General features: G+C 36.6%; 1 protein-coding gene across 5 annotated transcripts in view; it reads left to right on the top strand.

Annotated features, from left to right (window-relative positions):
• The window catches only part of LOC138307860 (monocarboxylate transporter 12-like), a 31,253-nt gene that overhangs the window by 12,731 nt on the left and 4,133 nt on the right, over positions 1-14,389 (top strand). For 2 of the 5 annotated variants that reach the window (XM_069248772.1, XM_069248773.1), the window contains exons 2-5: positions 5,178-5,401; positions 7,611-7,754; positions 11,581-12,360; positions 13,311-13,361. In XM_069248772.1, coding sequence (XP_069104873.1) covers positions 5,200-5,401; positions 7,611-7,754; positions 11,581-12,360; positions 13,311-13,361 — 1,177 coding nt within the window. In that variant the 5' untranslated portion in view covers positions 5,178-5,199. Of the gene's footprint in view, positions 1-1,816; positions 2,543-2,584; positions 3,623-5,177; positions 5,402-7,610; positions 7,755-11,580; positions 12,361-13,310; positions 13,362-14,389 lie in introns of those variants that run through there. The other 3 variants (XM_069248770.1, XM_069248771.1, XM_069248774.1) reach the window with 3 other exon arrangements.

Below are 14,389 nucleotides of genomic sequence, written 5' to 3'. Positions count from 1 at the left end.
AACAGTTCCACTATAAAGAAGACACAGCATGAATACATACCGCAGTCTCCAAAAACACGCACCTCGCACAACATACACGCAACGCACCGCATACATGGCAGGCCGTCCTTTACATGACCATAGCTGTTAATAGGACGTTAATTAATCAAACAAAACAAACAAACAAAAACTTCTGGGAAATTCGCGATCCATGATATTCTCCGCAATTTAATATCAACACCACTTACGCCTTTATGTAATGATACATGTATATCCATTAAATTTTTGAATCTTCGAAAAATCCGCGAAAAGTACTCTTTCCGAATTTATGTTGAAATGAAAACATATTTAGTAGCCGCAAAGGAAATCATCTATCACAAAAACAGTGGGTTAACTTGGCATCCCGTGAAATCCTATAACCCGAAGCTTGCCGAGGGTTTTACAACAATTTGTGATTCCATGGGCAGAAAATCCTTATCCTTCATATACAAAAGAATATATTTTACTAATACCTCGACGTTTTGATACGATTTTATACAATTATAATAACCACTTATTTTGAAAAATACATTACTCGGAAAAGAGAACAGTTGCTTTTCGGCTTTATCTATGTTTTCTGCACGTAGGTGCTGTATATATTTACTTCCCAGTGGGCACATAACGTCCGGACAACATTTTGGCATTTATTTAGGTTGCGACGTCGGGGATATTCTGACAATGTTGTGAGAACGTTTTTCTCCAAACGTCCTCACGACATTAGCACTTGACGTCCTGAGAATGTTTTTATATGGTTAGGAAAAAAACTTTGACAATAATTTAATATATTTCAAAAAGGATTATTGTTGGAAACAACTTTTAAAGGAAGCGAATGAATCTATTCAAATAGTGATACATACAAGTAGGCCTTATATTTTTTTCAATGATTATTAACTAATAAAAAAATAATTAATCATTTTTTGTACTTTTAAATAGTTTTATTTTTTGAATTACAGATACTATAGGTATTAATTGAATAGATGAAAACAAAACATAGTATAATTATAAATACCAAGTTTACATACCGATTCTTACGTCAAATATGTAAACTACCGAGTTATGATAAAAGAGTTGTGTTACCTCCCTTTCATTTTAAAGTTTATCCGCTAGGGGTCGGTATTAACTATTTAAAACAAAAACAAAGAGAATAAAGCGTCTTTTTATACCAATAAATTGTGATTTTATTTATGTGACATTTTACATATTTTCCCCGCACACTACAGAAACTAGGAGTGGAAACTCGTAAAGATTTGTTTGGTGTTTGCGCGGTTATTTTCACTTCCGGTTCTTTGTTCATTCAAACTTTGTGTACACACGTGCCTCATACGGATAGCATTTCTTAGCCTCGACAGCATCCAAACAGGATAACTTCCAGATATCGACAGATATTTCAAGGTAGGTATTTGTTGATTCGTATACAAACTTGTTTTTATAAGAATGTGTTTATTATATTATATCGCGGTAAGTTATTTTATCTATGTGTGTAGTCACATACATGTAACTTATACAAATTCCCTGATGTGCCTGTATACTATTTGTGTTTTTATTTATATAATAACGTACTGGCACATGAAAAATATATCGTCTAAATCATTATATAGATGTTTAATGTTTTATTCTGTTTTTCTTTTACAGATGAAAATGCTTACATAAGTCCACACGGAAGTACGTGAAATGGCTCCTACACAAACAGTCTAGGTGGAAGTTGTTACACCTACATATGTATTTCATGCAGGATGAGCAGAAGACATTAAAATATTATATAAACACTATATTTTGTTGTTATTGTACTTCAAAATACTAGAATATAAATTATGAAAATAAACAACGTAACATACAAACGTTGTGAAAACATTATATGAAAACATTCGGCGGACGTTGTCAAAAAACGTTCCCCAAACTTTCATTTGCAACCTTTTTGCAACCTAAATGCAACGTTGCGATCGGACCTAATAAAAACGTCCTCCGGATGTTGTGTGCCCACTGGGTTAAAATAAGTTGTTACATAATCGATTTTGTCCTCTAGAATGTTGATAAAAACAAAACTAAGTATCATTTACCGGTGTCCTTTAATTGCATCCGCTTGACATACTGCGATTATATTTCATGCCATCGTGTTCCTTGTTTACAATAAAATGTAAATGTATACACACAACTGCATAATCCATAGGTGAAGGGCTAAATAAGTTGTAAAACTTCTTATGTCTGATCCCCTTGCTCTTTGAAGGCAAATAAAATATGTTTTAACTAATTTCTGAAATATTTTTACACATGTACCTTCATTAAACTTTATAAAATAATCTTTAACCCCTGGTTTGATGCGACTTCATATTTTGGCGGAACATTCGTGTGTTACTATGTAGCCGGGCTATTGCCTATATCCGGGTTATTTTTATCCATCATGGCGGTGACGAGGAGATCTGGTTATACATTTAGCAATAGATTTATACGTCGTAACAAATAGTATAAGACTTCGGTAAATAAATCGCGACAATGAAAGAGAAACGAAACGGGCGGTAGAGAACAGGTAGAGTAATTATTTTACTTTTATTTTTAAAGCAGTATAGGTGTTGTGGTTGTATGGGGTACAGATTACCACATAACTACTTTGTATATATGGATTAGAACTTATTTACTATTCTCCTATCGTCGTGGGATATTTTTCATATAATACAGGTCGTCATGTGTACTCCGGGTATATGCATAAATGTATAATATGGATATAGATATGGATACGGTCATTAAAGCATGACTGTGAACTGTGCTCTATATGTGTAGAATGATGCACACTTACCCGAGGTTTATCATATGTACATTAATGCATAAAGCATGCGCAATATCTTCGCCATGAACTTTAAGTGTGTTACACCAAAAGAGTTGCTTGATCTTAATATGATTATTTTTAACGAGGCCATGTCTACAAATAATGCTTCATTATATATTAATTAATAAGTGTAGATTAGATCAGAGTGAACCGGTATGCTGACACCAAGCCAGCGTACATGTGTATCGATTACCAATAATCAACACCAAAATCGATCAGTTTTAATATGTTCGTGAAGATATTTGAAATCCTGATTGTTAGCCACATCAGAGATCAGTGATATTCCATATTTCCTGTGATGTATAGAGGTGATTAGTAGGTTAATGGTACGGACATTATATACATACAGTACGTGTGTGTGACGAAAATATTCCTTTGTACATGCTGTGCATGACGATTTAATTATAAACAACAGCGTAACATGTCCACGGTACAAATGCGCAGAGCTACATGTATAAGCACCAACATAATGTAACGTTGCATGAATACACAAACATGCAGAATTTGTTATAATTATATTGACTAAGGATGGAAAGTACTCAATGCATCTGTGCATCACGGCAGAGCTATCATTAGGATATCCGGAAATGTGTCGGAGGTACAGGTTATGTATATATTAGTTATTCAAAAGGCAAACGTCATCAGCGGCCAATCAGTGGTCCGACAAAAGCCAAAATAGTGTGACCATTTGAAATGACGTCATGTGTTTATGACGTCATAAAATTTGCAATCATTCAAGGAGATGTTTGGAGGTTTTCAGTTCAGCATGATGTCTTGTTCACAGTAAGTAAGAATAGTATTGCATGTAAGTTATGTAAGTAATGATTGAATGTCTGATGCCTATGGCAAGGACTTGTCTATAATTTTGTAATGAATTTTAACTATGAACATGTTCGTTAGGCTAGTGTTGAATCAGATGCGGAAAAAATACAGGGTTCAAATCCGGAACCTTTTTAAAACAAACGGGACTTTCGCCATTTTATAGTGCTATCTCACTGAAGCACGTCATCAAAGACAAAGAACAACACACCCCACGCGATCACATTGTTATGCTGACATCTTTTATTACTGTTTTGAGTCTAACCTGTGTTAAAGTCTCGCTACCTTTTGTAAAAGGAGCGGGTCGGTGTGACTTGTACACAGTGTTAAATACGGTCTCTGTCACTCAGCTGACGGAGCATGCTTCTTTGTCTCAGTCGGTAGAGCCGTAGATTTCCACGCCGGAGACCCGGGTTCGATTCCTGGTCGGGACACTCGACAGGAATGTGTATTTACTATTTTCCCTCTTCTTCTACACTTTCGAAAGGGCTTATATTTTTTAAATGGGAAGAAAATGTAAAACGAGATTGATAATATTGTAGAGTCGCAAAAGTTATTATATATAGATTTCTTTTGTTATTGTCGTTTTAAGAAACTTCTATTTTTTTTTCCGAAAGGAATATACATGTATACATCTATTGAAATATAAACATTATTTACCAAACGCACAAAGAGTGGTAAATCCGTGGAACAGTTTAACTGCGTATGTGGTTATGTGGTTGACTCTCCAAATATAAAGCCTGGAAAGATCACCCAGTAAAATTAACGCCTGGCTGCTACTGACTGAACTGGGTATATCTTGTGGGATACCAGAATGTACATGTACTCCATAGTATATATCAGTGATTCTATAGAAAAGAGAATAATTAACATTTACCTCACTATTCTTCAGTGAAGACTGATAATATTAATCCAAAGCAATACAGGAGCCAATGATTTCTTAAGTTCAGTTATATATATAGATCATATCGGAAATGCGCAACCCGGTACGACATCAGTGATGACAGTCAATTAAGGTGGCCTAGAAGCGTTACCTGTTTACAGAAGACTGAAGATCAGGTACATCAGTAAATGTTAAAATTGCACCTAGAAAGCAGGCCTTGTATTGATGCCGTGACGTAACGAGGCTTTGTTGCATGGGTAGCCATGCAATACAGTCTCAGGCGACATATGGGTATTCCCCTAGACCAGCCAGTATTACACGTGTAGCTGCAATATTGTGATCGGTACGGTAGATATTAAGAAAGATTTTTATGTTTGTTTTTGATAAAAATAGAATACAAATGCGTATAAAAGCATAAGATAATTTGAAACCTACAAAAAGTAAAGAAAACTGTGCCTGAGTGATTTTCTGAGGCAGTGCTCGACTAGGACACATAGGGACAAATTCGTACCCTGCCGAAAGGTATAGTAGGCCGGGTACGTATATTCGTTCCAGTTATAGGGAAAACCATGCGTGGCAGATTTAAAGTTATACATGTGGTTGGCATCCGATTTATTGACTTCTCTTTCATTTCAGGTAGCACGTCAGGTCCCGTACCATGTCAGGATGGTGTGATGGCGGGAAATGTATCCCCGAACGGCACATGGTGCTGTGGTCCGCCTTCCTCACCATGTTCTTTGGTTCGAGTCTGATGTCGGCGACAGGGATAATCCACGTGGCCCTGTTAGATCACCTTAAGGAATCTGTAACCGTTACAGCATGGACCGGGGCACTGTTCTCGGGATTCTTCTGCTTGAGTGGTAAGTATGAGATAACGTCTTGCAGATTCGTATCAGTTTTACATAATTGATGCGGCTCCGCCTAATGTAACGCATATTGTTTTATCAATGTGGCGGCACTCATATGAAAGATAATAAAATCTAAGTATTTTCTGTTTTAACTTACCAATAAAACGGATATAAAAGTAATACCTAAATAATTTCAGCATACATTGAAATAAATAATCTATGCAATTTCATTGAGTATAAATATTCTCCGTCTTGTTTTTAAAGGGACAATTCACTCAGGCTAATTCTTTTGCATAACCAAGAAGCAAACTATAGCATAAATGTATTGTTCTACATTTCTTATGAATCATATAGCGTAAAACATTGACAAATTCCACGACATTGTTAAGTATTTTAATTATTATCGTTGAAATATCAAATCGTTGATCAATACGATTCAGCAGATACAATATGGACGCTGTACCCATACCCTAGCCTAAATCACGCACGTTAAACAAAAAAGCTACATAACTACTGTGAAGGTGATAAAATGATTTTTAGACAAGACAATTTACCTAATAAGGTAAACATACTACTGTCAGAGCAATTTGAGAAGTTCTAGACAACAGTTGCATTACTCTGCGAGCAAGGGACAGGGTTCGGCATACAAGAAGTTCGACCACAATGTGTAATGGCGGACTGCGAGCGAGTTTAAACATCTACACACATGTCACCACCATGGGCTTTTCAGGCATATCACAGTAAAACTGACTGATCTAATTTCCATTAGAACTGGGTTTTTTCCGATATATGTACAAATTTTAATGTTCTCTTAGACTGAATTGTCCCTTTAACAAAGAAAACCTTCCGTTGGCAAATGGGACATCCTGGGTCCACAATACAATGCAAAATATATAATGCAATTATGTTTCAGCGCAGCTCAATAATACAGTAGAGTAGAGTATATCAATACCATGACATTTTATAATCAAAGGTTCGGTTTGTTTGGTTCCACGTTTTATTAAAGTGACGGTCTCCTCTGTGTGCGATGTTTTGGGAGGCTGCGGTATAATCATGTTGTGTGTCCTGGTAAAAGTGGAACAACAAAGCATCGCAATATTACAAAAAATATATTTATGGAATGATTTTTATTTTTTGTTGTTTACTGGTGTGTAAAGTGCATTTATTGGACAGGTATATTATAAATGACGCCTGTTAGCGCGTCATGTTTAAATTCTGTTCAACAAATGCAGTTTACACACCAGTAACAAAAAATAAAATTATTCCTTATATTTACATTTCAACCGACTATTTAAATTTAATGTTCCGATTAAATCAAACTTCGTTTTTCAACGTGATACGATTGATGTAACAGCCGGTCAATTGATGGAAGCCCGGTACAGGTGGCTCCAATCAGGCCGGAAATGTTGTCAGTTCAGAAAGTACACAAAACATAGTTTCACAAGAGCGCTATCTTTTTCATTTCATATATGCAATATTTTTCAAATATTATATTTTCTGAAATATAATCTAAAATATTCACTACATTCAAATTGTTTAATTGAAGACTTAAAACTACAGAAACAATATAGGCCAAATATGATGCGTATTAACACTACTTGCGGAAATCAGTGTTCCGGTTTATGCATTCTTGCGCGATAGCCGACTCCGTTTACACAAGTGTAAGGTTATATAGCAAAGAAATATAATAAAATGCATCAGTAGAACATAATCTGGCTTTACAGGACAGAAGAATTAAAAAAACCCTACAAAGCAACAAATAACAATGTAAAACACATCACTGTTAATTCAGATATGGAATTCTGGAACACTATAACCTCCAGCGGTGACAATACGATTGAAATTCATATGCAACATGGTGGACTTCTGTGCAATACAATTCCTTCAAATGTCTAATATATACAAGACAATACAGTATGATGCATTATTCACCAGGCTTCATTATGTCTTATTCGAGAACATTTGTCCAGTAACAGAGTTTCAAAATACTTTATTTTATTCTATGTTCCAAAGATTTACAAACATATGTTAAACTGCATTGCAAATATATTGTTCAACAACGTACATTTTAAAAAGGCTCAATTTAAACTATATTTGATTTAATTCGTCCTTTCTCTGTGTATGACTTTACCAAATTCTTATCCGTAGTAACTTTCAGACTTTTAAATATCAAATGCATCATTCTTCATTTCTGTTTGAAATGCAATCTTTGTCTTTCCAGCCCCGTTAGCCGGTGTGGTGATCAACACTGTCAGTTGTCGGGCCTGTATCATATGCGGTGCCTGTCTTAACCTGGTGGGATTCGGTATATCCAGCTTCGTCAACAACATCTACGTCTTGTATCTAACGTATGGTGTTATAGCGGGTAAGGGCTATGATTAGTTAATGATTCTTTGGGAATCACACCCAGCCATGCAGCACGTAGATACACCCGCCATTTCAATATTCAATGGGTCGAACTCTAGGTATGCGAAGGTGTAATTTAGTATGCCCAACAAAGGTAGTGTCCAAAGCACCGCTTCGAGAAACAATTATGAATGAAAATTCCTCATGCCCCGTGTATGCTTTATAGGCCATGGGCTAGGAGGGTCCCACATGCACACCCCCCCCCCCCCAAACCTCCGAACCAATATTTTTCTGAACCCTTATGACCCACTGATCACAAATCAAAATGTTAACATTGCATAAGTTTGGATGAACTTCCGGTTATGACGTCATCAAGATGGCCGCCATCTCGAATTTCACTAAAAATTGAAAAATAGTCATTACATTAACATTTTTCAACCGAAGTAAACAAATGAGGTATCAAACTGACCACAATAGAACGATAAATACATATCAGGACTAAATAATCCAATATGTGTAGTGATTTGTACGGAAGAAATAAAAAAATAAGCTTTTAAGCTCAAAAATGGTGATTTTTCAGCAAATTTTTCAGTCTTGGCTTGACGCAGCAGAAATGTTTCCCAACAACAAATTATTACTCGTAATCAGTTATTTAAACTCCTATCAATCAGTAAAAACAAAAACAACAACAAAAATATATAGAAATGCAAAAAAAAGAATTATTGTTATACCCTCAATTTTGTAGATTAGCAGCGTCTCAAAAATAACACAACACCTACTGATAGCGTAACAAATGTAACCTAAGCTAAGCCTGTGTTTCCGTTAATATCATTAACAGTTCTCAAAGCGTTTGTGTCTTTGAAAATGAGCACATTCACTGTTTATTTTCTATGCATGGCATAAGCAAAATGTAAGATGGTTACTACATTGTCACTAATATGTCTTTTACTGGTTCTCAATGATAACCATTATCATTGTGCGCGCTTTCTCGCCTCACTGACCTATCCACTGAAGAGACTCGGCATATCTGGTAGCTGGTACATGTAGTCCGAATCAGAGTACTCGAGATATCAGTATCCAATTCGTCGAAAGCCAGTTCGACGTCTTCGAAGTCGATGAGCTCATGTGACACTGCATTACCAGTGTTGTTCTAGCCTTTTATGACCCATCCATGGCCAGAGTTCACATCAGGAACAACAGTTTCAGGGATGTGGGATCTCTTTCAAATTCTAACATATCGTCATATATGCTGTTTCAGACTTCTCCGGCATAATGGAAATTACACCAGATGCACATTCTTCCAATGGTGGAATTGGTTCGCCTTAGCACATAACTCCATAATTCGTATGAAGTACTATTCATCAATCTTGTGGACCCTCGTGCAACCATAAACGGCACAGGTGGTATCATCGAGGTCATTAATGAGGGCATAAATGTTAAATGTTTTTCATTGGTCTGACTTTTCCCACTCCCTTGAAGGTGCTGGTTGTGTCACATCTGGTGTATGCGCAAAGAGACCATTGAAGACTCTCCAGTAAAAAGTTATCTAAAGTGCTTTCTAGACTTGGCAAAGAGTGAAACTTCACTGCAGACCTCATTTATGACCTCAAAGAATCCACCTGTGCCACCTATGGTCACTGAGGTTCACAAGAATGAGGAATTGTGCTTCATACGAATTAAGGAGAACCAACTCAACACTCCGCAGAATGTTGATCTGGTGTCTTAACTATCATGCCGGGGAAGTCTGGAACATCATATACGATGTGTGAATCTAGGTGAAACTAGGTTGGAAACAGGAAGAGCTCCCACATCCCCACTCCCACATGAAGCCGATGTTTCTGATCTTAACTCTGACCATGGACAGTTGACAAATTAGAACCACGATGGTAACCCGGTAATGTAATGTCACATCAGGTCACCGAGGTCGAAGACGACACTCTGGCGAGAAAGCACGCACAACGAAAATGATTAGCATTAAGAACTAGTGAAAGAAATATGTGACACTGTAGTAACCATCTTATATTTCCTTGCGTTGTGCACAGGAAATGAACAATGAATGTGCTCATTCTAAAAGACACAATATGTTTCGAAAAGTGTAATGTTATTTACGGAACTTTAATTTGATACCCTATAGCTATTAGTTAGCGTTTTGCTGTAATAATTCAGTTTGAGAGGCTACTAGTCTACAAAATTTCCAACATGAAAATGGATTATTTTGAAGTCCTACTTAGATATTCAGCCAACTTTAAATTCAAATTTGTTAAGATATAAATCGTCAATAGCCAATGTTATATTCAGGAAATTCCAAGACACCAGGAAACTGTAGTGTTAGCGGTTTGGAAAAAATAACAATCATATGCCGCATCCGGTGATGTTTTGTAAACCAAATGATGGTATAACAATTCTCTTTTGCATTTCTATATATTTTTGTTGTTGTTGTTTTAACCGATTGATAAGAGGTCAAATAACTGATTGTGAATAATAATTTGTTGTTGGGAAACAATTTTGCTGCGTCAAGCCAAATATGAAAAAATGCTGAAAAATTACCATTTTTGAGCTTAAAATATTTTTTTTCATTTCCTGCGTTCAAATCACTACATATATTGGATTATTTGGTCCTGACTTGTATTTGTTGTTCTATTGTGGTCATTTTGATATCTCATTTGTCTCCTTCAGTTGAAAAATGTCAATGTTATGACATTTTTTCATTTTTCAGTGAAATTTGAGATGGTGGCCATCTTGATGACATCATAACCGGAACTTATACGATGTTAACATTGGTTTTGGTTGTTTTTGTTGCTTTAACTGATTGACAAGTGGTCAAAAAACTTATTAGAAATAATAGATTGCTGTTGGGAAACATTTTTGCTGCGTCAAACAAAATATGAAAAATTTGCTGAAAAATCACCATTTTTGAGCTTTAAATCCGATTTTTTCATTTCCTGCGTAGAAATCACTACATATATTGGATTTTTTGGTCCTGATATGTATTTATCGTTCTTTTGTGGTCAGTTTGATACCTCATTTGTCTACTTCGGTTGAAAAATGTTAATGTTATGACTATTTTTCAATTTTTAGTGAAATTCGAGATGGCGGCCATCTTGATGACGTCATAACCGGAAGTTCATCCCAACTTATGCAATGTTAACATTTTGATTTGTGATCAGTGGGTCATAAGGGTTCAGAAAAATATTGGTTCGGAGGTTTGGGGGGGTGCATGTGGGACCCTCCTAGCCCATGGCCTATTATGCAAAACTCTGATAGATATTGCGTTTCGGTGACATAATAATCATGGTTTCTTAAAATAAGGGATTTCTCACGGTCAATGCTCGAAACGGAGCTTTCGACGGCATATTTGCTCTGCATACCAAATTATACCGTCGCATACCAAGACACACTTTACTCCTTGATTATGTTGTTAGAAGATCTCTTAAAAAATCCCATATGTATTGTTTCTTCAATCACTTGTACATGCAGCCTATATCCCTGTATTACTTCAGTTTCTTACAAACTGTATTGTATGTTCTTCAATACCAAACAAAAATTGAAAAGAAAAGTTAATTAAAAACAATTTCATTTAATTGGCATAGAATATCTAACGTCAGACAAAACCCCTCTAGAATCTCTTAGAAGACAATACTTGTCCCGTTATTAGTCACTGTGTGTTTCAACACTTCAAAGTAACCACATAAATGAGCGTAAAATTAATTGTAGATGTTATTAGACTCTAATGAGATACGACGAGAAGCCACACGATGTAAACTCATTTGTTATCAATATATGTAACCGAGTTGTAAACTAGTGCGAAATAATCAACATCCATAATATTCACTTGTACTTTGTAGGTACCGGACAGGCATTCGGATACACTGGAGCTTTCGTTGTGGTTGGATTTTACTTCGAAAAACAGCGTAGTTTAGCAACAGGGGTAGTTGTGGCGGGATTCGCTGCTGGCATGGTGATATTCCCCTTCCTTACACAGATCTTAGTGGACGAATATGGCATACAGGGTACATTCCTCTTACTCTCAGCTATAGGCTTCCAGACATGTTTGTTTGGCATGATTGTCGCCCCTGGTCAGACAGAGATGGCGCTGTACTCTGAGGCTAGAAGACGGCGGGAAATTAGTAAAACAACATTGTGTAAACGTGTGTGTGATGATTTAAAGATTCTAGGGAAAATACCTTATCTTATTTTTTGTGTTAGTATATTCTTGTGGTGCAAAGCATTGTCAATTGTAACTATGTACACTGCGGATTATTACCACTCTACTGGATCGAGTAAAGCGGAAGCTGCTTTTCTAATGTCCATTATTGGAATCGGAAGTGTTGTGTCACGTGTCCTGGTTGGGATCGCCGCGGTAGATGGCGGTATAGACCGGAAGTTGTTATACTTCGGGTCCTACGGAGTTATAGGTGTGTTTACTGTCACCCTGAGGTACTACGGTACGAATTACTTAGGTAAGGCTTTGTTTTCGTCTCTATTTGGACTATATACCGGTGGATCTTGGACACTACTTAGTCCTATTACAGTGGAACTGGTCGGGCTACATAATCTGGCCAGCGGGTTTGCTATTGAGATGGCTGCAGGCGGCCTCGGACTCATGGTTGGGCCAATAATTGGCGGTGAGTATGCATACTTTTGAATGTAATACGTTAACTGAAATTTTAGAAGCCTTCCACCTACATCAGTATTCATGAATTGTTTCTTGCTGTAATTTGTTTAGAACGAATATACGTACCCGGCCTACTATAATCTTCGTCCGGGTACGAATTGGTTCGTATGTGTCCTAGTGGAGCACTGCCTTCTAAAATCACTTTTTCTATATTTTTTGTAGGTTTCCAATTATTTTATGCTTATACATTGTACATCCATTTATATATTATTTTTGTCCAAAACAAACATAACAATCATTCTTAATATCCACCGTAACGTTCAGAAGACGTCAAGTTCACAATTTGTAATTGTCCTTTGAAAAGACCTTTATATTTATATGTAAAAAAGTAATGTCTCGCTGTGAATTTGTTATTTTACACAGTTCAGTTTCATTACCTATAGAAGGTAATCGATTTAAAACCAGTACGATAATATGCATGCACACTTTTTACAATGGTTTGGATAATCATTAATTTGCCCCACTAGCAGTAATAGGCACCAACTGTAGCTCTAAACATGTATTATATCGGTCTTAAAGTCTTTTAGCTACAATATTGCAGCTATAATTTATTCAGAATGTCATGCAATAGGTCAGACCACGTTGAGTGTAATCTCATGTTTTCTGGCAATGTTTATTTCCATTGTTCCAAAATAAATTGGCGTTGTGAATTGTGATCTAATATGAGACTTTTTCATATGTGGATATGAAGGATAGGGATATTCTACCCGAGGGTCACAAAATGTAAAACCCGAGGTTTGCCTAGGGTTTTACGACATTTTGTGATCCCGAGGGTAGAATATCACTATCCTTCATATTTACGCATGAAAGAGTATTTTTCTCTCATATCTCGACGTTTTATTGAAGCATAAAACTGTAAGCGAGATTTATAATGTCATGAACACCTTTGTGCTTTTCCAGGTTACCTTATGAACGGATCTGTTGGGTATACTAATGTGTTTGCATACGCAGGTAAGATCAAACGTTTGATATGAAGTGTATCCCATTGTTCTGGTAGTCTACCTCATTGTTCCCAATATTCTCGTATACCCGTATTGTTCCCATTGTTCTTGTATCTCATTGTTCCAATTGTCGTGGTATCTAATTGTTCCCATTGTTCTGGCATCATATTGTCCTTCAGTCATTACTGTACTATTTATCTATTATGAGACAATACTATGAGGCAATATTGCCTCATAGTATTGTCTCATGATGGGATAGTGCCCTCGCCTTCGGCTCGGGCACTATTCCATCCCTCGCCTTCGGCTCGGGCACTATTCCATCCCTCGACAATACTATGAGGCAATAGTGCCCTCTCAACCAGGCCATAATGGGTTTAGTACATCACCCTGACATGAGACCGTTTTTCATGTCATCGTAATAGAAGCACGTCAAGCGATACCTCGCAACGCTATCTTCATTTCCACACCACGTTGTTACATTAAAAGTACAACATATGAATTGTCTCAGAAATATGAGATTCTATAAAAACGGAATTCGGCTTCATAAAAATTAAAAGTAGATCAATATAGAACATTAGTGAACTATGTTCTATAGAAAAGCAACATTTGCTTCAATCCCCGCACACAACAGCCTGTCCGCCATCTTGTCGTCTTGGTCGAAGCGCAACGTTATAATGACGTCATGTAATGGTGACGTCACAATACATTCACGTTCAATTTCGCGCCACTTCAATAGTGCCCGCTTGCCCGGGCACTATTGCAAATAGTATCCATGTGTGTAGCCAATCAGAATCCAGTATTCTGTCACGTGATGTACTAATGTATAGTAAATTGGTACAGTTATATTAGGCCAATGATAAACTGAAAAAATACTACAAGATTGACTCTGATACGCCCACATTGACTTGATATGTTATAGGAATACCTTCACTACACACACGCAGATTACAGTTAAGATTAACACCTTTTTCTTCAAAATCATACACGAACAAGTCATAGTCAACACACAATTCCTCATCAAAGCAGACTGCAGAACTA

Source organism: Argopecten irradians, chromosome 14 (genome assembly GCF_041381155.1).
Source record: "Argopecten irradians isolate NY chromosome 14, Ai_NY, whole genome shotgun sequence".
NCBI lineage: Eukaryota > Metazoa > Mollusca > Bivalvia > Pectinida > Pectinidae > Argopecten > Argopecten irradians.
The sequence above is the reverse complement of the archived record's forward strand: the minus strand, read 5'-3'. Positions and strand labels throughout refer to the sequence as shown.